Source organism: Chiloscyllium punctatum, chromosome 14, assembly GCF_047496795.1.
Source record: "Chiloscyllium punctatum isolate Juve2018m chromosome 14, sChiPun1.3, whole genome shotgun sequence".
NCBI lineage: Eukaryota > Metazoa > Chordata > Chondrichthyes > Orectolobiformes > Hemiscylliidae > Chiloscyllium > Chiloscyllium punctatum.
The window spans coordinates 16190714-16217022 of NC_092752.1; the positions used below are offsets into that span (position 1 = coordinate 16190714).

At 43.2% G+C, this 26309-nt stretch overlaps 1 protein-coding gene across 8 annotated transcripts in view; it reads right to left on the minus strand.

The window, feature by feature from the left end:
• The window catches only part of LOC140485619 (chondroitin sulfate N-acetylgalactosaminyltransferase 1-like), a 312994-nt gene that overhangs the window by 86275 nt on the left and 200410 nt on the right, over window positions 1-26309 (minus strand). For all 8 annotated transcript variants that reach the window (XR_011962394.1, XM_072583951.1, XM_072583950.1 and 5 more), the window contains one exon: window positions 638-854. Coding sequence is in view for 7 of the 8 variants with exons in the window: in XM_072583951.1 (XP_072440052.1) it covers window positions 638-854 (217 nt within the window). In the remaining variant the exon portion in view is untranslated. The remainder of the gene's footprint in view (window positions 1-637; window positions 855-26309) is intronic.

A 26309-nucleotide genomic window follows, 5' to 3' on the forward strand; every position in this document is an offset into this window, starting at 1 on the left:
GGTTGGCATAGACGGGTTGGACTGAAGGGTCTGTTTCCATGCTATACATCTCTATGACTCTATGACCTCTAAAAGAGTGCTGTGGGATCTTTCATATCCACTGTGCAGGCCAGTGACTTTGCCACAACACCAGATAAACCAGCAAGGTGCCTTAAAAGACAGGGCAACACCCAAAGTTTATAAAAACTTGAAAGTTAAGTCTAAGGCTAATTAGAGGAGATAAGATTTGTACAAGACTTGCTTTCGCCTTTTTGGGTAACTCTGGATACAGTGTAGTATTTGGCTATGAGAGTGACTGGCTCCTTTAAGGATATGACCTTCAATGCGCAGTATCCAAACCAAAGCACAAACAGGTGAACATCTGAACACATTAGGATTTTATACTCCCTGTAAACTATTTTTGGAGAATCAGCTCAATGCTCTTCCCATTGCTGTTTCCATTAAATCACAAAGTAGGAGCATACATGAGGGAAAAATTAACCATTGCGCTCAGAACAATACTAACCTTTCTTTGTTAGACACACATTCTAGAGATGGGCGGGGGGGGGGACCTGGATGTGCAAACCACTTCTATAATTTGAATGGATTTCAACCAAAAATACCTTAGCAATTAATGATTACAAACTTAATAGTCTACCTGAAATTGTGCATGAATTGTCGAAATTTATCAGCTCTTTTTGCCAGAGGCACAATGATATTAATCAGCATGTTGGATGTATCCACTTTTGCTTTCTTCACTTTCATGATGGGGCCAAAGGGACGAAATAAAACTAGGCGTTTGAACTCATGGGCTTGGTCTCCTTTGAAAGTCAGCTCATACAAAGTGCCTTTATCTTTCTCAGTGCGATAAATACCTGCAGAAAAGACAAGAATTTGAAAATAATGTGTCAGCAATGGGACTCAGTAGAGGAAAGTGCACAGCAATCCTACAGTAACAGATTTGTTGGACTATCAACTCCAACAACTACAATCAGCACAATGAGTACTGATCACTACCACCATTTCCAATGGTGGGGGAGCCCAGCAAAAGGAGGCATAACCTCAAAGTTAGACAAAGGTTATTCAGAGTTAACACTACAAAACAATTCTCCACACTAATGCCAATGGAAATCCCAATTCTTGCTTCCCCCCAAAAAAGCTGGGAGGCCTATTGATCAATTGGAAATTTCAATGGAATTTTTATAATGGGTAAAGATAATAAGAATTGGGGAACCAACATGGTCAGATTGTCATGTGTTTTACCCCAAGGTGATCCAATAATCTATCTATTTCAACACCAAGACTACTTTATGCTGGAAGATGATGCTGGAGAAGTAATAATGGGGAACAAGGAAATGGCTGAGGAACTGAGTAAGTACTTTGCGTCAGTCTTCATGGTGGAAGACACGAATAAGATCCCAAAAATTCAACAGTTGAAGTGCAGAGATGAATACGGTGGCCATCACCAAGGAGAAGGTACTAGAAAAGCTGAAAGGTCTGAAAGTGGATAAGTCATCTGGACCAGGTGGGCTACACTCTACAGCGCTGAAGGAGATGGCTGAAGTGATAGAGGTGGCTTTAATAGTGATCTTTCAGGTATCATTGGAGTCACAGAGGGTCACAGAGGACTGGAAAATTGCTAGTGTAAACCCTCACCCCTCCCTGTTTAAGAAGGGAGCAAGGCAAAAGACAGGCAATTATGGGCCGATTAGCCTGACCTCAATCGTTGGTAAGACTTTGGAGTTCACTGTGAAGGAAGAGATTTCTGAATACTTGGAAGTGCATGGTAAAATAGGGAAAAGTCAGCATGGCTTAATCAAGGGGAGGTCATGCCTGACAAATCTGTTAGAATTCTTTGAGGAGGTAATGATCAGGTTAGATGGCAATCCTAATCCTTTGGTTGCCGTGGGTGGCACGGTGGCACAGTGGTTAGCACTGCTGCTTCACAGTGCCAGAGACCCAGGTTCGGTTCCCGACTCAGGTGGACTGACTGTCTGTGTGGAGTTTGCACATTCTCTCCGTGTCTGTGTGGGTTTCCTCCCACAGTCCAAAAATGTGCAGGTTAGGTGAATTGGCCAAGCTAAATTGCCCGTAGTGTTAGGTGAAGGGGTTAATGTAGGTGAGTGGGTTGCACTTCGGCGGGTCAGTGTGGACTTGTTGGGCCGAAGGGCCTGTTTCTACACTGTAACTAATCTAGACCAAGGAGAGCCAATGGATGTTACCTAGCTCGACTTCCAGAAGTCCTTTGATAAGGTGCCGCACAGGAGGCTGCTGCGTAAGTTAAGGACCATGGTGTTAGAGGCAAGGTACTAGCATGGATAGAAGATTAGCTGTCTGGCAGAAGACAGAGAGCAGGGATAAAAGGGACCTCCTCAGGATAGAAGCCAGTGACTAGTCGTGTTCTACAGGGGCCGGGATTGGGACCACAACTTTTCACTTTATACAGTAATGATCTGGACGAAAGAACTGAGGACATTCTGACTAAGTTTGCAGATGACATAAAGATAGGCGGAGAGGCAGGTAATATTGAGGAAGCAAGGGGGTTGCAGAAAGATTTAGGTTAAGAGAGTGGGCAAAGAAGTGGCAGATGAAATACAACATTGGAAGTGAGTGGTAATGCACTTTGGTCGGAAGAATAAAGGCATGGACTATTTTCTAAATGGGGAAAAAATTCAGAAATCTGAAGTGCAGGTTTCTCTTAAGGTAAACTTGCAGGTTAAGTCAGTGGTTAGGAAAGCGAATGCAATTAGATTAGATTCCCTACAGTGTGGAAATAGGTCCTTCAGCTCAACAAATCCACACCGACCCTCTGAAGAGCAACCCACCCAGACCCATTCCCCTCTGACTAATGCACCTAACACTATGAGCAATTTAGCACAGCCAATTCACCTAATCTGCACATCTTTGGACTGTGGGTGGAAACCGGAGCACCCAGAGGAAACCCACACAGACACTGGGAGAATGTGCAAAGTCCACACGGACAGTTGCCCAAAGCAGGGATTGAACCCGGGTCCCGGGTGCTGTGAGGCAACAGTACTAACCACTGAGCCACCGAGCTGCCCTAAATGTTGTCATTCATCTTGAGAGGACTAGGATATATTAGCAGGCATGTACTAATGAAGTTTTATAAGGCTCTGGTCCAACGACATGTAAAATATTGGGAGTAATTTTGGGCCCCATACCTCAGGTCCTGGAACAGGTCTAGAGGAGGTTCCAGAGAATAATCTCAGGAATGAAAGGCTTAACATATGAGGAACACTTGAGGACTCTGGACTATACTCAATGGAGTTTTAAAGGATGAGGAGAGGATCTGATTTAAATTTTCAAAATACTGAACAGCCTAAACAGACTGGACATTGGGAAGCTGTTTCCATTGGCAAGAGAGACGAAGACCTGACACAGTCTTAGAGTAAAGGGAAGATCTTCTAAATTGGAGATAAGGAGAAACTTCTTCAGCCAGAAAGTGATGAATCTGTGAAATTCATTGCCACAAAAGGATATAGAGGCCAGGTCACTGAGTATATGTACAACAGAGATAGATAAGTTCTTCATTGGATCAAAGGTTATGGGGGAAAAGTGAGAAAATGGGGTTGAGAAACCCTTCAGCCATGATTGAATGGCAGAGCAAACAAAATGGGCTGAATGTCCTAATTTCTGCTCCTGTGTCTTATGATCTTATTCAACATCTAGACACACAGACGCTGCCTCAGCTCATCAGCTCATTCTCATCCACGTCTTTGCTATTCCAATGCTCACTTCACTGAACTCTCGTCATCCTACTGACCTGAAGTTGTGCTCATCCAAATCTCGTCTAGCCTTCTCCTAATTTGCACCAACCTCATTCATCTCCAAGACTACTGACTCATGCTGGCTCTCAGCCTCCATAACATTGCCCCTCCCTTTCTCTGCAAACTCCTCTAAACTCACAAGACTTTAATCTCCAAGTTGCTCTATGTCATTGGTGACCATACTTTGAACTGCCTTGGCCCTAACTGCTGGAATTCCCTTCCCTCATCTCTTCCCTCATATCCATCTTTAAGATGCTCCTCCTTAAAGTCTAGCCATCTCACTGAATATTTGATCATCTCACAGAATCACAAAGGTCCATTGTGAGGGGGTCCATTGGGCCTGCCTTGGCTTACAAAATTAGCGTCATCATGTGGTGCCAATCCCCTGCTTTTTCCCCATATCTTTGCACATTATTTTTATCCAAATAATTATCCAATGCTCTCTTGAATGCTTCTATTGAACACCACCCCCAACCCCTCCACATTTCCAGGTAGTGCTCTCCTTACCCAAACTATTTGCTGAGTGCAACGTTTTCCTCACTTCACCCCTACTTCTTTTGCAGATCACTTTAACTCTATGCCCTCTTGTTCTTGTTCCTTTTATCTACTCTATCCAACACACTCATGATTTTGAAAATCTCAATCAGATCTCTTTGTCTTCTCTTTGAGGAGAACAGTCCTAACTTCTTCAATCTATCCTCATAACTGAAACTCCAAACCCCTGAACCAACTTGTAAACCTTCTGCGACTCAGTGTCAAAAATGATTTTTATTGGTCGTGCTCTTGTTAAACACTTGGAGACATGCTGCTTTGTTCAATCTGTTATATAAATGCAGGATCTGTTATATGAATGTTTATTGTTATTGCAGATGGAGTTAAGGTACAGAGCAGCTATGATTTGAGTGATTATATCCTGCTCCTTATGGCACTCAGCATGGACTACTCCTGATGAAGGGCTTTTGCCGGAAATGTCGATTTTCCTGCTCCTTAGATGCTGCCTGACCTGCTGTGCTTTTCCAGCACCACTCTAATCTGGACTCTGGTTTCCAGCATCTGCAGTCCTTGTTTTTACCTATGGACTACTCAAGACAGACAGTCACAAACAAACATAGTCTCTCCTCCCATTCAAGAGGCAGCAATAAATTATAATCACCTTTAGACTTGGTGTCGTTCTGCATCAGAAATGATAACTTCCAGCACAATTGAGAAATATTTGACAAGGCACCCGGACAGAAAGATTGATTATAGAGGCCATTTCCCTGTGGTCACAGGTAATGGAAAAACACATCACAGTGTAGTGCTAATCATGAACTGAACCATAACATTATTTGATCGAAATCAAGGGCAAATGTTGAAACCAGGAGAAGAACTTTCCATCAGGTTTCTTTTCTAAAATGGTCGGAGTCAGAAATCTGCAGTCATTCATAAATTAATGTGTGATTTCCAAATGCCAATGTGTTTGAAAACAAGAATATCAGCTTTCATCTGAATACTGGAAAGAATCAAGAAATGACAACAGGAAAACAAGGGATGCAGTCAAAACTCAAACAAAGCAACATAAATCAATGTCAGAGAGTAAAATCATTGACCTCTCAGTCTCAGCATGAAGGGACAACACATATTTGGATGCAACATTTGTGGCATTACATTTAACATGAACTTCCCACAGCTTGGGAGTGGAGACTTTACATTCTGATCCTTCAGAAACTGTATGCCTTCCCATAACACTACCAGCTCTATCGGGTTTCATCATATAGACATGGCCTCTTACAAACCAGACTTATGGATACAAACTGATAATGCACACACTGCAGGAGGCTGTCCAGCTGCCACCAATTTATATATTGCCTGCACTACTGCAACTCAGAGTTTGACCTATCATGTTAATCCTCCATTGTTGTTGAACCCTGATGGGCTAGGCTACGATGAGATTCTGATCAGGTTCTCTAAAGACTGCTCCCTTAGACTGTACCATCTCTATGCTTAATGTCCTTCCTCAAAGTCCCTGCTTTATTGAGAGTGAGCATTGTCTGACACTTAGAAGTTTTAACAAACAATTTTATTTCCACATTGATATATCATACTAATTTTTACAGTGCATGTTCTTTCTCTCTGTAGCATGCGATTGCTACATCTTCTTAAACATGATGTCATGAGTACCTATATTCTTCGTAGACTGCAATATGAACTCATGAATTAAGAACAGCCACAGGCCATTTGACTCCTCAAGCCTGCTTCAATATTCAAATAGCATCAAAGTTCATTTGATTATGGCCTCAACTGCATTTTCCTGCCATAATCCAGACACTTTTTCTCTCCCTTGTTATGATGCGGAGGTGTTGGTGTTGGACTCCGGTGGGCAAAGTCAGAAGTCATACGACAGCAGATTATAGTCCGACACGTTAGCACTGCTGCCTCACAGCACCAGGGACCCAGGTTCAATTCCTGCCTCAGGCAACTGTCTGTGTGGAGTTTGCACATTCTCCCCATGTCTGCGTGGGTTTCCTCCGGGTGCTCTGGTTTCCTCCCACAATCCAATGATGTGCAGATTAGGTGAACTGGCCATGCTAAATTGCCTGTAGTGTTAGGTGCATTAGTCAGGGGTAAATGGAGGGGAATGGGTCTGGGTAGGTTGCTCTTCAAAGGGTCGGTGTGGACTTGTTGGGCCGAAGGGCCTGTTTCCACACTGTAGGGAATCTAATAAAAACGTTTATTTGAAATCACAAGCTTTCAGAGCATTGCTCCTTCATCTGGTTGCTTCACCTGGTCCTTTCACGTCAGGTCACTTCACCTGATGAAGAAGCGGTGCTCCTAAGGCTTTTGATTTCAAATAAATCTGTTGGACTATAACCTGGTGTCATGTGACTTCTGACTCTCTCCCTTGTTCGTGAAAATTCTATTCCTTGTAAGTATTCAAGTGATCTTGCTCGTACCATTCTCTGGAAAAGACAGTTCCACAGAATTACGACCCTCAGAAAAATATTCTCTCATTTTCATCTTTTAAATGGTGCTCCCTAGGTTCGAGTCTCTCTCACTTGGGAAAAGCATTCTTCCAGCTCCATCCTGTCAAATCCCTCATAAATAAAACACAAAGTTCTTTGAAGTTTTTTTATTTTTACTAGTTAATTGCCAGCATGGTATCAATCATGAGATCAGAGAAGTATGCAACATGGGTAATACATTTATCAGAAGAGGTCTTCAATCTGTGTATGGACTGGATAAATCTAATGGCATCTAATGCTCTGGAGAATACAGCACCAGAATATGTCAGGGATAGTTTTTTTTGAGCAGAATAATGAGGACTAGAGAACAGGCTATTTCATATCTACAGTTATGTAATAAAAATGCATTATTAATAATCTTGTAGTAAAAGAATCTTTAGGGATAAGTGACCATACTCATAGAACTTTGACCAAATAGCCCTTTCACTGAGGAATATACAATAAATCTCATAGAATTATAGATTCAAGGGACAAGGGAGAATGAGGACTTGAAGGAAATCAAAATTAGTAAGAATAATGTATGGAACTGAAATAAGAGAAAGCTGTGAGTCCAAAGTTCTAGAGATTCTGGAATGGGAATGATAGGGAAAATGCTGAGATTGGTTATAAAGAATGGACACATGGATAGCAATGATCTAATTGCAACACTCTCATAGTCAGCATGGATTTTGAATGTGATGCTGAGTTTGATTAACCTGGAGTTTTTGTAAGGACATGACTAGCTTCTGGGCATGTGGTTGAAAAATGTGGTGCTGGAAAAACACAGCAGGCCAGGCAGCATCCTTCAAGGGCTTATGCCCGAAACGTCGATTCTCTTGCTCCTCGGATGCTGCCTGGCCTGCTGTGTTTTTCCAGCACCACATTTTTCAACTCTGGTACTCCAGCATCTGCAGTCCTCACTTTCTCTGGGGCATGTGGGACCTGTACAAGCTGGATGGGTTGCATCTGAACCAGAATGGGTCTAATGTCCTTGCTGGGAGCTTTGCCTGTGTTGTGGGAGAGGTTTTCAATCCATTTGGTGGGGAGACGGGGCACAGGGTACTTGCAAAGATTCAATCAGATATAAAGGAATACCAAGACTGTCCAGCAGGGGGTGAAGACATAAGATGTTATTGCACATGGAAGGTCCAGAAAGCTCAACTGTATTTACTTTAATACAAGGAGCTTAACTGGCAAGGCAGTCGAACTTTGAGCATTGATCACCTCATGGGAATATGATTTGTTGCAATCACTAGGACGTGGTTGAAGGAAAGGCAGGACTGGCAGCTCAACATTTCAGGGTATAAAAGCTTCGGGCACAATGGGTGAGGGGGGTGGTGTGATGTGAGCGAGATGAGGCACTGCAATAGTGCCAGAGGAAACCATCACTGCAGTAATGAGGAAGGATGTTCTAGAAGGCTCTTCAAAAGCAGACCATCTGGGTAGAGGTTATACAAATTAAAAAATGCAATTACTTTGCTGGGATTACACTGCAGACTTCCCAGCAGCCAGGAGGAGATAGAAGAACAGATATACAGGTATAGGCAAATCACAAAAGGTGAGAAAAACGCAGGGTTATAGCAGTTGGGGATTTCATCTTTGCTAACAATAACTAGGATCCTCTTAGTGTGAAATTATTAGACAGGGCGGAATTTTTAAAAGTAAGTCCAAGAGAGCATTTCATCTCAGTATGAGAAAGTCCAACTGGAGATGGGACAGTGCAGGATCTAATCCTAGAATGAAACCAGTCAAATGGTTGAAGTGGTGGTGGATGAGCATTTTGGGGACAGTAACCATAACTCTAAGTTTCAAAGTCATTATGGAAGGGATAAAGATAGTGTATAAGGTGAGTGTCTAAATTGGAGGAAGGCCAATTTCAATATCATTAGACAGGGATCTGACAAACAAACTGAGAACAGCTACCTGCAGGTAAGTCTACACTTGAAAAGTGGTAGTCTTTTAAAAGTAATATAGTGAGAATTCAGGGCTAGCATGCTTCTCTAAGAGTAAAAGGGCAAGTCCAGGGAACCCTAGATGTCAAGGGATATTAAGAGTTTGATAAAGAAAAAGAAGGAAACATTTGTCAGGTACAACACATTAAAAACAGGGGAGGCCGTTCAAAAGGAAACAGAGTGCAAGGGTTTGATTAGACTCCCTACAGTGTGGAAACAGGCCTTTCGGCCCAACCAGTCCACACCGACCCTCCGAAAAGTAACCCACCCAGACCCACTTCGCTCTGACTAATGCACCTAACACTATGGGCAATTTACCTGGCCTGCACAACTTTGGACTGTGGGAGAAAACCAAAGCAAACCCACGCAGACACGAGGAGAACGTGCAAACTCCACACAGACAGTCACCTGAGGCTGGAATCTAACCTGGGACCCTGGCGTTGTGAAGTAGCAGTGCTAACCACTGAGCAACAGTGCCAGTTTGTTTAAGAAATAAATTAGGACTACAAACAGGGACCACCAAATATCAATGACTGATAAGATAAAGGAAAACCCTGAGGTGTTTTATAAGTAAATTAAAAGTAAGAGGATTATCAGGGTAAGAGTGGGGCCTATTAGAGACCAAAGGGACAACCTGTGCAAAAGCCAGAATATAGGGGTGAGGTCTTAAAAATTATATTTCTCATCTATATTTACAAAGGAGAAAAACATTGGAGAAAGCGTTTCAGTTGGAACGGTAAGGTTCTAGAACATGGTTTGTTAACAAGAAGCATGGGAATGTTATCAAGGGCATATCGATGAGATGTATCCAGGCTGCTATCAAGGAAGGGAGGAGATGGCTAGGGCCCTGGTGGAGACTTTGCTGGCCACGGGTGAAGTCCTGGGGGCTGGATGGTGGCTAATGTGGTTCCTTTGCTCAAAAAGGGCGGTAAGGATAGGCCAGGTTATTACAAACAGAAATTGTTGGAAAAGCTCTGAAGGACAGGATTATTTAACACTTAGGGATTGGCAGGGATTTATCAGGGATAGTCAGTGTACATTAGTTAGAGGGAAATCTTGCCTGACTAATTTAATAAAGTTTTGAAACGGTGACTAAATATATTGATGAGGATTGTGCAGTTGATGTGGTTCAGAAAGGCCTTTGACAATGCCCCACATGGAAGTCTGGCCCAAATGTTAAGAGCCTGTGGGATCCAAGGCAAACTGGATCTAAAATTGTCTTGTAAATAAGAGACCAAGGGTAATGGTGGAGGGTTGTTTTTCTGATTGAAAGTGGGTGACCAGTGGTGTACCACAGGAATTGGTGCAAAGACCTCTGCTATTTGTTACATACATTATTGACTTGGTTGTGAATATAGAAGGTTTAATTAGTAAAGGTACAGATTAGTCAAAAAATTGTAGTGTTTTTCATAGTGAGGAGGATGACTCAGGCACCAGACTGATATTGATCAGCTGGTAAATTGGAAAGAGCAACAGCAAATGAAGTTTAATCCTGATAAGTGCAAGATGATGCAATTTGGCAGGTCTAACAAGGGAAGGATATACACAATGAATGGTAGATCCCTAGGGAGTACCGAGAAACAAAGGTACCTTGGTGTACAAGTCCATAGATCCGTGAATGTGTCAGTACATGTGGACAGGATGATGAAGGCAGCTTATGCGGTTTGCCTTCATTAGCTAGGACATTGAATATAGGAGTAAGGAAGCCGTGTTGCAACTTTATAAAATATTGGTTAGGCCACAGATGGAATACTGTCTGTATCGGAGGTCACCACATGATCAGAGGGATATGATTACCTTGGAGAGGGTGCAGAGGAGATTCATTAGGATGTTGCCTTGGATGAAAAGTCTCAGTTGTGAGGAGAGACTGGATAGATTGGGTTGGTTTTTCTTGGAGCAGAGGAGGCTAAGATGTATACAAAATTAAGAAAGGCACAGACAGGATAGATGATAAGAATCTTCTCCCCGTGACAGACGTATCTAAGACCAGAGGGCGTAAGTTTAAGGTGAGCAGAAAGCATTTTAGAGGTGATCTGAGAGAAGTCCTTTCTCACCCATCCACTGCTGTTGAATGTGCTGTCAGAGAGAGTGGTAGAGGCAGAAGTAGATGAGTACTTCAAAGTACTTAAAGGATGTTGCCAGGGTTGGAGGATTTGAGCTAAATGAAGAGGCTGAATAGACTGGTGTTATTTTTTCTGGAGTGTCAGAGGCTGAAGGGTGACATTATATAGGTTTATAAAATCTTGAGGGACATGGATAGAGAGTCCAAAACTAGAAGGCATAGCTTGAAGGTGAGAGGGCAAAGATTTAAAAGGGACCTAAGGGGCAACTTTTCATGCAGAGAGTGGTGCATGTATGGAATGAGCTGTCAGAGGAAGTGATGGAGGCTGGTACAATTACAACATTTAAAAGGCATCTGCATGGGTACATGAATATGGGCCAAACACTGGCAAATCAAACTAGATTAATTTAGGATATCTGGTTGCCATAGACGAGGTGGACTGAAGGGTCTATTTCCATGCTGTACAGCTCTATGATTCTATGACTCTAAAATGCGAGGGCATTGCTGGTTATGGACTAAGTGCAGATAAATGGGATTCGTGTAGTCTGGTGGCAGAGACATGGTGGCTGAAGGGCCTGTTTCCATGTTGTATGACTTTATGACTAAGTAATAAATGAAATTCAGTGGACATAAGACATTTGGATTTTCAGAAGGTTTTTACAAAGACCATATATTTTTATTTTCTATTTTATTAGACTACATGCTAGAAAAAAGAACATACTACATTAAATTAAGGAGACTGTGTTTTAGTTTTAAAATAAAGTTCATTGGAGCACATTGTGAGTTGTGTACACAATATTGCCCCTTCCCACTGCAGTGACAGCAGAGGCAGACAGAACAGAATCAATGAGTTCTAAACTGAGGGACTATTGTAAATAATGTTTGCCTGGAATGGAGGGTGCTAGCTATGAAGACAGGTTGAGTAGATTGGGATTATTTTCATCAGAAAGATGGAAGTTGAGGGATGACCTGACTGAGGTCTACAAAATCAGGAGAGCTGTAGACAGGGTGGATAGCAAGAAGCATTTTTGCAGAGTGGAGGACTCACTTACTAGAGGTCAAGAGTTCAAAGTGAGAGGAGAAAAGTTTAGGAGAGATATGTGTGGAAAGTTCTTTACGCAGAGGGTGGTGAGTGCCTGGAATGCATTGCCAGGTTAGGTGGTAGAGGTGGGCATGATATTGTCAATTAAGATGTATCTGGACAGGTACATAAATGGGCAGAGATCAGAGGGGCACAGGCCCTTGGGAAATAGGCAGCAGGTTTAGATAGAGGGTCTGCATCAGCACAGGCTTGGAGGGCTGAAGGGCCTGTTCCTGTGCTATAAGTTTCTTTGTTCTAATGTTTTGATTGGCTCCTAATCAGGTGAGCTCAGTTCATGTGAGGGCAGTGCAACAGACATACTTAGCTAACGAAGAGAAAGAATCAGAAATCTCTGTTTCGCGCTCCTGTGTGGAGATGTGCCAGAAAGTTGCCCTTAACAGCTAACTCACTTCTGCTCACCTATCTCTATGAGCTGCCTTCCCGGCAAATTCCCTGTCAGAGGAGGAATAAAAACCCTTAATTGACATTGGAAGGACAAACCCTCAACCAGTGAAGGAAAGGCTGAACATCAGTGTGCAACCAATCCCGTGTCAACATTAAAGAACTGAAAAGAAACAAAAAAAACCTCTGGAATTGAATTCTGGATTGGTGCTATTGAACTGTGTTTCCTTGACTTTTGTTTCCTTTCTGCACCCTTTAAATTCACGTTTTGTCTGTTTTGTGTCTGTACATGAAGGAGGGAATTTAAGTAAAGATAGAATTTGTTATGGAGACCTAACAATTCATATTTTCTTTTTTCCATTTGTTAAAGACGTTTCTCCTCCACCACCCTTCCACAACAAATAGTTATTTTTTGTGAAATACACCAACATGATGTGATGTTTATTTTTAACAAACAGAGCACAGTCAGGTAAATTGGCAATACTATTTGATTCAATTGAATTTTTCACGTCTGGGATGACTCTGGATTTTCAAACAAAATGCCTCAGTGGGTTTTGATGCTTTTGAATCGATAAATTAAATCTTAAATAAATTCATACATTTTTATTGATAATTGATCAAGCACTGACACAGTGAGTTGATGAGTAAAATTGAATAAAATGGAATAGGAAGTCATGTATTGCATGGATTAAAAACTGGTCAATGTGCAGGGAACAGACAATATGAATAAAAGGTTATTCTTGAGTTGGCAAGCTGTGATTGATAGATGCCCGCAAGGACCAGTACCTAAGCCATATGTTCTCAATACATATAAATGTTTTCAATGTGAAGACTAAATATAACATTCCCAAGTTTGTAGATAATAAAACTCAGTGCAAATGTATGCTATGAGAAAGATGCAAATTAGCTTCAAGAGAACTGAAACAAATGCAGTGAGTGGGCAGAAACATGATAGATGGAAAATAATGTGGAAAAATGTAAGGGACAGATGTGCACAGTGTTTCTTAAATGGCGGAAAGTTACGAAGTGTAAATACAAAAGGGACCGGATGTCCCTCATCAATAAGTCACTAAAAGCCAACATGCAGCTGCAGTAAGCAATTAGGAAGGCTAATGTTTGCCTTTATTGCAAGAAGATTTGAGTGCAAGAATAATGTAGCCTTTATTTTATTGTAGTATTGTTCAAAAGCAATAAGACTTGGACAAAATCCAGGCTTTGGCTAAGAAGTGTCAACTAACATTCACACCACACCAATGCCAGGCAATGACCATATCCAATAAGAGACAGTTTAACCATAGTTCCCTTGAGATTCAATGGCATTACTATCATTGAATTCCCCCAGTAACAACATCCTGGTGATTATCAGCTGACGCCAAGGCACAGTGGGGAAAGATCATCGTCTAAGGTCTTCCTGCTGAAGTTAAATGGGAGTCCATTCTGGTCGCCACATTACCAGACAGGTGTGGATGCTTTGGAGAGAGTGAAGAGGAAGCTTACCAGAACGTTGCCTGGTATGAAGGGCGCTAGCTATGAAGACAGGTTGAGTAGAAAGGCAGAGGTTGAGGCGGGACCTAACTGAGGTCTACAAAATCATGAGAGGTATAGACAGGGTGGATCGCAAGAAGCTTTTTCCCCAGAGTGGGGGATGAAATTACTAGGGGTCATGAGTTCAAAGTGAGAGGGGAAAAGTTTAAGGGAAATATAAATGGAAAGTTTTTACACAGAGAGTGGTGGGTGCCTGGACCACGTTACCAGTGAAGGTGGCAGAGGTGGGCATGCTAGCATCATTTAAGATGTATCTAGAGAGATACATGAATGGGCAGGCATCAGAGGGATACAGATCCTTAGAAAATAGGCAACAGGTTTAGATAGAGGATCTGGATTGGCACAGGCTTGGAGGGCCATAAGGCCTGTATCTGTGAGGTATTTTTCTTTGTTCTTTGTTCAAGTTCCCCCCAGAGCCCCTCACTATCCTGACTTGGAAATGTATCGATGTGCATTCACTGCCACTGGGTCAAAATCCTGGAACTCCCTCCTGAGTGGCATTGTGGCTGTACAGCACATGGACTTTGGCATTCAAGAAGGCAGGTGACCACCACCTTCTCAGGGAAACTAGGGATGGGCAATAAATGCTGGCCAGCCTACAACATCCACATCTCATGAACGGATAAAATAAACACCTTAATTAAACTTTACCTGGAGTATTGAATGCAAGTGCGGTCCCCTTACCTTAGGAAGGGTACTATTGTCAGAAGTGCAGTAAACGTTCACTAGATTTATTTCCAGCATGGCAAAACTATCTTACGAAAACAGTTTGGAGAAACTGGGCTTGTATTAGATTAGATTAGATTAGATTAGATTAAATTATCCACAGTGTGGAAACAGGCTATTTGGCCCAAAAGTCCACACCGATCCTCCGAAGAGTAACCCACCCAGACCCATTTCCCTCTGACTAATGCACCTAACCCTATGGGCAATTTAGCATGGCCAATTCACCTGACCAGCACATCTTTGGATTCTCTCAAGTTCTGAAGAATGAGAAGTGATCTCATTGAAACCTACAAAATTCTTAAGAGGGATAGACAGGGTAGATGCAGGGAAAAAGTGCGGACAGCAGGTAAGACTCTTGGTTGGGGAGTCAAGAACGAGGAGACATGATTTCTAAACAAGGGGGAAGCCATTAGACTACAATGAGGAGAAGTGTTTTGATAAAAGGCTGTGAACCTTTGGAATTCTCCACCGCAGTAACATTGTCATCCCAGAGATGGAGAACTGAGCAGCAATAACTTAAAAGGTGGTAAACATTGGCCAAAAGCTCCACCTCATTTGTGAAATTTCCAAGGGTGCTTAGGTTGACGAAAACATCACTGCACCATAAGTGAGGTAAGTATCATGATGGACTCTAATGAATGCAATGGGGGTGGATTGATTGATATGGATATGGGATGGGAAGTGGGTCAAAGTATAGCAGCCATTTTTTTTATAAGATGTAATATGTTGGTTACTCACACAGTGCTGCACATTAATGGTGTTGGTGTACATACTGTGACCACTGTCATGGTGGAACATCGCTGAAGGTACACAGCCACAGCTTCATGTAGTCTGGGGAAGGTCTACAGTATAGTCCCAATGAAGGGCTTTTGCCCAAAAAATCAACTCTCCTGCTCCTCGGATGCTGCCTGACCTGCTGTGTTTTTCCAGCACCACACACTCGACTCTAATCTCCAACATCTGCAGCCCTCACTTACGCCCTCTGGAGAGAGTGTGTCACACTATCATGGTATGTTGTGCTCGCACATTTGGAACATGTAACGACCTTATTTCATAGATGCTGAGGAGTGGGCCTCTCACCAATGACACCACATAAGTGACATGAACTCCCCTTCAACCTAATAGGCACTGAAGATGAGAAACCACAACACCTAATTGCGATCTTCCCGGTGAGCAATTGTGTGTTTAATTTTGAAAAATCAGACAATTCGGGAAACAAGAGTTTGTTGGATTATTGGAGTTTCATTACAGCGCTGGATGAAGAGCAGAGAGGCATTTAACTGAAGGGATGTAGCACACCCACTTGAGGGAGGTTGTAATTACAGGGTGACAAGTTGACATAGGCAGTTTCTATTGCAAGGTGAAATCAGTAATAGGAAACCATTGTCAGAATACTGTGACAAAAACATGCCAAGATTTCATACATAAGGTTATTAATGCACAACAGAAAGATAGATATATTGTAAATAGTGTGCTAATTTACCTTAGACATCACATCTACTTATACATGCAAAACATTTAAAAATTAAACATGTTGAACCAGTTACTGTGCATCTTTCATAAGCTGTTAGTGATGATTATCCACCCACCATCCCCCAGCTTGTTCTTTGTCTGAATCCTAACTAGCACCTTGCTCTTCTCCAGTTTCCCAGAACAATATAAATAAAACAAGAAACATTACTGGCTCATCGGTTTACTGCTGGGAAGTGAGGTATAAGGTCATAGTCAGGAGAAAGAGGAGATGAAGGGAAGGGAAACAATTGAGAAGACACTGAGGGCTGGGGGTGGAGGGGAAGGCCGGGTGGAGAGACACATGCTATTAAGGAGGTGAGACTTTGGGCTGGAGGAAGGAAGAAAATGTACAAAGGAACACAGAGTGAAAAGAAAGATGCAAGGCAAGAGGATAGTGCAAAGGGAATGTGGGGAAAGGGGCAATAAGGGTGCGGCAAGGAAGGCGATCAGACACAAGGAGAACACTGATGCCACAATAAAAAGTAACTTGTGTTACATGCAGCAATTTTTCTGCATCACACTCGCTGTGGCAGTCCACACCCACACGCCCCGCCAAAAGTGAAAGGGAGGTGAGAAAGGAAAAGGAGGAAAACAGAAAAGTGTGAAGATGATCAGGAAATGGGAGGGGGTGTGGAAAGAGAGAAGCAGCAGGAGATGTGCTGACAGAAAAACAGCAACATTAATGTAGACAAGTTTAACCTATGAATAAAACTGTCTCAGTCTTCATCCCACACATAATAATATACATGCCTCTCACGCACAATTTTACAATAAAAGACAAATTGCGGCAATATGCAGATCACATGGCATCTATGAAAGGAGGAACAGAATAAATAGACAGTTTTCATCCTGAAGTAAACATGTGTTTGTAGACAGATGCAGAGATAATTTTTTTTAGCTCCAGTAAGGATGCCAGTATGAACATAAGGACTCGGAACAGGAGTAGGCTGTATGGCTTGGCGAGCTTGCTCTATCCTTCAATACAACCACAACTGATCTTAGGCTGCCTTGTCCACTCCCGAGATCCTTTGATTCCTCAAGATCCCAAAAATCTGTCAACCTCAGCCTTACATCAACAAGAGAGTATCACAATCCTCAGGGCAGGGGTCACAAATATTCTCAATCCTTTTCAGTTATGTAATTTCTTATCCTGAGACTCTAGGGTCATACTCTTCATTTATTTCAACAACCTCTCAAAGCTGTACCCAACGAAGTCCCATCACATCTCATTCTTCTAAGCTCCGGAGAATGTAGCCCCGACTTAAGCAGACTCTTGTCTTGGCCCTGCCTCTGATCTCTTTCCAGAATGGGGAAAAAAATCAATAGAATTGGTGAATGCGATACACTGATCTCATTTGCCTTGTATTCTTCAAACATGGAGGACCAACATTACAAGTACATTTATTACCAAGTATTTACTGTGTATTTTTTAATAAGATCATAAGGAATAGGAACAGGAGTAGACTGATTGGTCCCTCAAGATTCACTATCCTCTGGTTGAAGAAATTCCTCCTTATCTCAGTTCTAAACGGTTACCCCTCCACACTGAGGCTGTACCGTCAAGTCCTAATTTCTCCCACTAGTGGAAAGATCTACTCTATGTCCACTCAATTCAGGACAGTCAGGTTTCTCTACGTTTCAATCAGAAACCCCCTCATCCTTCTAAACTTCATTCAGTACAGACACAGATTTCTCAACTGCTCATCAGATGACAAGCCCTCCATCCCTGGGATCATTCTTGTAAACCTTCTGTGGACTGTCTCCAAATTCAGCACATCCTTCCTGAAGCATGGGACCAAGAGTTGCTCACAATATTCTAAATGTGATCTGGCCAGAGCCTTATGCAGCCTCAGCAGTACATCTCTGCTCTTGTACTCTAGCCCCCTGGAAAAGAATGCTAACATTGCATTTTCCTTCCCTTCTGCGAACTGAACCTGCATGTTAACCTTAAGAGAATTCTGAACTCGGACTCCCAAGTCCTTTTGTGCTTCAGATTTCGGAAGTCTGTCCCCATTTAGAAAATAGTCTATACCTCAATTCTTCCTACCAAAGATTATAACCTCACACACTCCCACATTGTATTGCACCTGCAACTTCTTTGCCCACCCTCTCACCTTGTCCATGTCCTTTTGCAGTCTCCCGCTTCGTTAACACTAATTGTACATCCATCCATCTTTGTCTCGTCTGCAAACTTAGCAACAATGCCCTCTGTTCCTTTATCCAGATTGTTAATGTACAATGTGAATAATTGTGGTGTCAACACAAAACCCTGTAAAACTACACTTGTCACTGGCTGTCACCTTGAAAACATTCTCTTTATACCCACTCTCTGCCTTCTGCCAGTCAGCAAATCCTCTATCAAAGCTTGTAGCTTGCCCCTAACAATAAAGGCTCTTATTTTCTGTAACCGTCTCCTGTGCAGTACCTTATCAAATGCCTTCCAGAAATCCAAATAGATCACTTACACCGGCTCTCCATTTTCTAACTTGCATGTTACGCCCTCAAAGAATTCCATCAGATGTGTCAATTGAAATTACATCTTTCCTGAAAGACAAAGGGAACCAAAACTGCTAGAAAGTACCCCGGGTGTGATCTCATCAACATCTTGTACAGTTGCAAGACTTCCCTACTCTATACTCCAACCCTCTTGAAGTAAGAACCAACATTTCTTTAGCTTTCTTGATTACCTGCCCCCATGTGCTAGCTTTCTGTGTTTTGTGCCTGAATGCCCTAGTCCCTTTGTGTTACAGCTTTCTTCAGTTTTCCCCATTGAAATGATATTGTGTTCTTCTGCCCTCCCTTCCAAAATGAACAACTTCACATTTGTCCACATTATACTCCATTTGCCAACTTTTCATCCACTAGTAAGTGGATAGCTCTCTATGAATGGTTTGTATCACTCTTACAACGTGCCTTTCCACCTATTTTTGTTTTGTTTGCAAACGTGGCAACAGTACAGTTGCTTCCTTCCACCAAGTCATTCATCTGTATTGTTAACAGTTGCAGTCCCAGCAATGATCCCTCTGAAACTCCACTGTTTACAGGTTGCCAACCTGAAAAAGAACCCCTTCTCCCCGCTCAGTGTATCCTGCCCAGGAGCTGATTCTCTGCATGCCAAGAAAATACCTCCAACTTCGTGGGCTCTAAGCTTATGAGCTTCATATTTTGCAAGGTACCTTGTCACTTGTCTTTTGGACTGTTTTAACCTGCTGTTCTCCAAGCAGTGGCAGAGCCCAACTCTGATGATAGGGTTATTGGTCACCCAGAGCCACATGCGCTTTTTTGGTTCTTCCAGCTGCAGAAACATTCAACCACCACCACCACCTACCCCACCGCCCCCCCCCCTCCCACCCCACTCCCCCCACCCTCCCCACCTCCCAACCCCCTTGATAGAAAGGGTCTCACAGAGGTGGTGTAAACGGCTTCCTCCAGTTTCCTACCACAGCCAATTCCAGTTTCCTAACCCAGAGATCAGTCCTGGTATTGGGATTGGGATCCCGGAACTAATGTTCAGCCTGATATTAACAGTCATAGAGTCATACAGATGTACAGCACAGAAACAGACCCTTCAGATCAACTCATCTATGCCGAACAGATATCCCACACCAATCTAGTCCCACCTGCCAGCCCCCAGACCATATCCCTCCAAACCTTTCCTAATTATAGAACATAGAAACTAGAAAAATGCAGTGCAGTACAGGCCCTTCGGCCCTCGATGTTGTGCCGACCGAAGCCTACCTAACCTACACTAGCCCAATAACCTCCATATGCTTATTCAATGCCCGCTTGAATGACCATAAAGAGGGAGAGTCCATCACTGATACTGGCAGGGCATTCCATGAACTCACAACCCGCTGAGTAAAGAATCTACCCCTAACATCTGTCCTATACCAACCTCCCCTTAATTTAAAGCTGTGTCCCCTAGTAACAGCTGACTCCATACGCAGAAAAAGGTTCTCACTGTCAACCCTATCTAAACCCCTAATCATCTTGTACACCTCTATCAAATCTCCCCTAAACCTTCTTTTCTCCAATGAGAAAAGCCCCAAGTGCCTCAGCCTTTCCTCATACGATCTTCCTACCATGCCAGGCAACATCCTAGTAAACCTCCTCTGCACCCGTTCCAGTGCCTCCACATCCTTCCTATAGTATGGCGACCAAAACTGTACACAATACTCCAGATAAGGCCACACCAGAGTCTTATACAACTGCAACATGACCTCAGGACTCCAGAACTCAATTCCTCTACCAATAAAGCCCAGTATGCCATATGCCTTCGTCACAGCACTATTTACCTGGGTGGCAACCTTCAGAGATCTGTGTACATGGACACCAAGATCCCTCTGCTCATCCACACTATCAAGTAGTCTACCATTAGCCCAGTAATCCATCTTCTTGTTACTCCTACCAAAGTGAATGACTTCACACTTAGCTACATTGAACTCCATTTGCCACCTTTCTGCCCAGCTCTGCAACATATCTATATCCCGCTGTAGCCTGCCACATCCTTCTTCGCTGTCCACCACTCCACCGACTTTCGTATCATCCGCAAACTTGCTCACCCAGCATTCAAGCCCCTCCTCCAGGTCATTTATAAAAATGACCAACAGCAATGGTCCCAAAACAGATCCTTGCGGAACACCGCTAGGAACTGTACTCCAAGATAAACCTTTACCATCAACTACTACCCTCTGTCTCCTTCCAGCCAGCCAATTCCTAATCCAAACCTCTAATGCACCCTCAATGCCATACCTCCATAATTTTTGCAGTAGCCTACCATGGGGTACCTTATCAAACGCCTTGCTAAAATCCATATACACCACATCTACTGCTTTACCCTCATCCACTTCCTTGGTCACCTTCTCAAAGAACTCAATAAGGTTTGTGAGGCACGACCTGCCCTTCACAAAACCATGCTGACTATCCTTGAGCACATTATTCCTATCCAGATGTTCATAAATCCTATCCCTTACAATTCTCTCTAAGACTTTGCCCACAACAGAAGTGAGACTCACTGGCCTATAGTTACTAGGGCTGTCCCTACTCCCCTTCTTGAACAAGGGGACCACATTCACTATCCGCCAGTCTTCTGGCACTATTCCTGTAGACAACGACGACATAAAAATCAAGGACAATGGCTCCGCTATCTCCTCCCTAGCTTCCCAGAGGATCCTAGGATAAATGCCATCAGGCCCAGGGGACTTATCTATTTTCACCCTTTCCAGTATTCCCCGGACCTCTTCCCTACATACCTCAAAGCCATCCATTCTAATCACCTGTGACTCAATATTCACATCAGCAACAATGTCCTGTTCCTGAGTGAATACTGACGAAAGGTATTGATTTAGTGTCTCTCCAATCTCCTCTGCCTCCACGCACAACTTCCCACTACTATCCTTGACTGGACCGATACCTACCCTAGTCATCCTGTTATCCCTGACATACCTGTAGAAAGCCTTTGGGTTTTCCCTAATCCTACCAACCAAGGACTTTTCATGTCCCCTTCTCGCTGCTCTTAGCTCTCTCTTTAGATCCTTCCTGGCTACCTTATAACTCTCAATCGCCCCAACTGAACCTTCATGCCTCAGCTTTACATAGGCCGCCCTCTTCCCTTTTACAAGGGATTCCAATTCCTTATTAAACCACGGCTCCCTCACAAGACCCTTTCCTCCCTGCCTGACTGGTACATACTTATCAAGGACACCCAATAGCTGCTACTTGAACAAGATCCACATATCATTTGTGTCCTTCCCTTGAAGCCTATTTTTCCAATCCACATATCCTAAGTCATGCCTCACCACATCATAATTTCCCTGCCCCCAGCTATAACTCCTGCCCTGCAGTGCACACTTATCTCTCTCCATCACTAGAGTAAAAGTCACCGAGTTGTGGTCACTGTCCTCGAAGTGCTCACCTACCTCCAAGTCTAACACCTGGCCTGGTTCATTACCTAGAACCAAATCCAGTATGGCCTCACCTCTTGTGGGCCTGTCTATATATTGTGTCAGGAAACCCTCCTGCACACATTGGACAAACACCGACCCATCTAACGAACTTGAGCTATAGCTTTCCCAGTCAATATCTGGGAAGTTAACGTCCCCCATAACAACCGTCCTACTACTTTCACTCTTCTCCTGAATCATCCTTGCAATACTTTCCTCTACGTCTCTCGGACTATTAGGAGGCCTGTAGAAAACTCCTAACAGGGTGACCGCACCTTTCCTATTTCTAACCTCAGCCCAAACTACCTCAGATGGCAAGTCTTCCTCCATTGTCTTTTCCACCGCTGTAATACTATCCTCGCCTGCGCGCTTTTATAGAGAAAAAAAAACCTTCCCAGGTCAGTCAGTGCGACACCAGCTTCCGGGTCTGCTAGGCGCTTAAAAGAAACTTTAAATTTTAACCGTTAAAAAAAACAATAACTGGACTATACCGCAACTTAAAATAAACACCATCAGACAGCCATTACCTGCTCCGCCGAGATTACCCATCCAGATTCCTTTCAAATGTTGCAATTGTACTAACCTCCCACCGCTTCCTCTGGCAGCCTATTTCACGCACACACCACTCTCTGCATGAAAAAGTTGCACCTTAAGTCTCTTTTATATCTTACCCCTCTCACCCTAAACTTTTGACCTTTAGTTCTGGACTCCCCCACCCCAGGGAAAAGACTTTGTCTATTTATTCTATCCATGCTCCTCATGATGTTATAAACCTCTATAAGGTCACCCTCAGCCTCTGACATTCCAGGGAAAACAACCCCAGCCTATTCAACCTCTCCCTGTAGCTCAAATCCACCAAGATTAGATTAGATTAGATTACTTACAGTGTGGAAACAGGCCCTTCAGCCCAACAAGTCCACACCAAACCTCCGAAGCGCAACCCGCCCAGACCCATTCCCCTACATTTACCCCTTCACCTAACACTACAGGCAATTTAGCATGGCCAATTCACCTGACCTGCACATTTTTGGACTGTGGGAGGAAACTGGAGCACCCGGAGGAAACCCACATAGACAAGGGAGAATGTGCAAACTCTACACAGACAGTTGCCTGAGGCTGGAATTGAACCCAGGTCTCTGGCACTGTGAGGCAGCAGTGCTAACCACTGTGCCACCGTGCTTCCCAACCCTGGCACCACCCTTGTAAATCTTTTCCGAACCCTTTCAAGTTTCACAACATCCTTCCAATAGGAAGGACACCGGAATTGCACATAATATTCCAAAAGAGGACTAACCAATGTCCTGTACAGCCACAACAGGACCTCTCAACTCCTGTACTCAATACTCTGACCAATAAAGGAAAGCATACCAAACATCTTCTTCACCATCCTATCTACCTGTGACTCCACTTTCAAGGACCTACGAACCTGCACACCAAGGTCTCTTTGTTCAGCAACACTGCCAAGAACCTTACCATTAAGTGTATCAATGCTGCTAAGATTTGCTTTCCCAAAATGCAGCACCTCACATTATCTAAATTAAACTCCATCTGCCACTTCTCAGCCAACTGGCCCTTCTGATCAAGATCCTGTTGTAAGTTGAGGTAACTTTCTTCACTGTCCACCACAACTCGAATTTTGGGGTCATCTGCAAGCTTACTAACCATCATCATCGACCTTTGTGACACTCCACTGGTCACAGACCTCCAGTCTAAAAAACATCCCTCCACAACCACCAACTCTGTCTTCTACCTTTGAGCCAGTTCTGCATCCAAATGGCTGGTTTTCCATGAGATCTAGTCTTGCTAACCAATCTCCCATGGGGAACCTTGTCGAACACCTTACTGAAGTTCATATAGATCACAATCACCACTCTGCCATCACCAATCCCCTTTAAAAAACTCAATCAAGTTTGTGAGACACGATTTCCCACGCACAAAGCCATGTTGACTATCCCTAATCAGTCCTTGCTTTTCCAAATACGTGTACATCCTGTCCCTCAGGATTCCCTCCAACAACTTACCCACCACTGACGTCAGGCTCACTGGTCGATAGTTGCCTTTACCACCTTTCTTAAATAGTGGCACCACGTTAAAGCTTCCCACCTAGTTCTCAGGTACACCTGATCAGATCCTAGGGATTTATCCACTTTTATGCGTTGCATGACATCCAGCACTTCCTCCTCTGAAATATGGACATTTTTCAAGATTTCACCATTTATTTCCCTATATTCTATATCTTCCAAGTCCTTCTCCACAGTAAACACTGAAGCAAAATACTTGCTTAGTATCTGCTCCCATTTCCTGTGGCTCCACGCAATGGTCGCCTTGCTGATCTTTGAGGGGTCCTATTCTCTCCCTAGTTACCCTTTTGTCCCTAATGTATTTGTAAAAAGCCCTTTGGATTCTTCTTAACTCTATTTGCCAAAGTACTAACTTGGATTGAAAGTTGGTTGGCTGACAGGAAACAAGGAGTAGTGATAAACAGCTCCATTTCGGAATGGCAGGCAGTGACCAGTGGGTTAACGCAGGGATCAGTACTGGGACTACAGCTTTTTACAATATATGTTAATGATATAGAAGATGGTATTAGTAATAACATTAGCAAATTTGCTGATGATACTAAGCTGGGTGGTAGGGTGAAATGTGAGGAGGATGTTAGGAGATTACAGGGTGAACTGGACAGGTTAGGTGAGTGGTCAGATGCATGGCAGATGCAGTTTAATGTGGATAAATATATGGTTATCCACTTCGGTGGCAAGAACAGGAAGGCAGATTACTACCTAAATGGAATCAATTTAGGTAAAGGGGCAGTACAGAGAGATCTGGGTGTTCTTGTACACCAGTCAATGAAGGTAAGCATGCAGGTACAGCAGGTAGTGAAGAAGGCTAATAGCATGCTGGCCTTCATAACAAGAGGGATTGAGTATAGAAGCAAAGAGGTTCTTCTGCAGCTGTACAGGGCCTTGGTGAGACCACACCTGGAGTACTGTGTGCAGTTCTGGTCCAAATTTGAGGAAAGACATTCTGGCTATTGAGGGAGTGCAGCGTAGGTTCACGAGGTCAATTCCTGGAATGGCAGGACTACCTTACGCTGAAAGACTGGAGTGACTGGGCTTGTATACCCTTGAGTTTAGAAGACTGAGAGGGGATCTGATAGAGACATATAAGATTATTAAAGGATTGGACACTCTGGAGGCAGGAAACATGTTTCCGTTGAAGGGTGAGTGCCGAACCAGAGGATACAGTTTAAAAATACGGGGTAGACCATTTAGGACAGAGATGAGGAGAAACGTCTTCACCCAGAGAGTGGTGGCTGTGTGGAATGCTCTGCCCCAGAGGGCAGCCGAGGCCCAGTCTCTGGATTCATTTAAGAAAGAGTTGGATAGAGCTCTCAAGAATAGTGGAATCAAGAGTTATGGAGATAAGGCAGTAACAGGATACTGATTAAGGATGATCAGCCATGATCATATTGAATGGTGGTGCAGTCTCGAAGGGCAGAATGGCCTACTCCTGCACCTATTGTCTATTGTCTATCTCATGTCCCCTTTTCACCCTCCTGATTTCTCTCTCCAGTATACTCCTACTGCCTTTATATTCTTCTATGGATTCTCTCGATCTATCCTGTCTATACCTGACATATGCTTCCTTCGTTTTCTTAACCAAACTAGCCTTTCCTTTCACCCTCACTGGAATATGCTATCTCTGGACGCTAGATATCTCATTTCTGAAAGCTTCCCATTTTCCAGCTGTCCCTTTATGTGCGAACATCTGCCCCAATCAGCTTTTGAGAATTCTTGCCTGATACCATCAAAATCAACCTTCCTCCAATTTAGAACTTCAACTTTTAGGACTGGTCTATCCTTTTCCATTAACATTTTAAACCTAATAGAATTCAGCTCAATGAAATATTTTCATCAGAAAGTCAAACCTGAGCCCTACAGCTGCAGTCTGGATGGCATGGGCAGGTCCAGTTACCTTACAAATGTCCCTTTAACCAACTGCACAAGGTTCCAATCACCTGGGATTAGCCGTAATAAAGGCACAAGCTGTGATAGCAAATAAACATAACACGAGCTCTCCAGCTCAGAGACTATGTTTGACCAATGCTAGCAAAGATTTGTGGTGCATTTTTCTAAAGTTCAAAAACCAAAACGGTAGGCTGGGGAGCGAGAAGGAGGAAATCAAAATTCTCTGAGTCACATAAAAATGTGTCATCGTTTTTAACCTGCAATACAAAGTAATTTGCCAGTTCTCAAAACAATAACTGACCTCTTCAGAGGACTTCTATTGATGTTATTGGAACTAGTGGATGGAAGCTGGAGAGGATGAGTTATTTAAA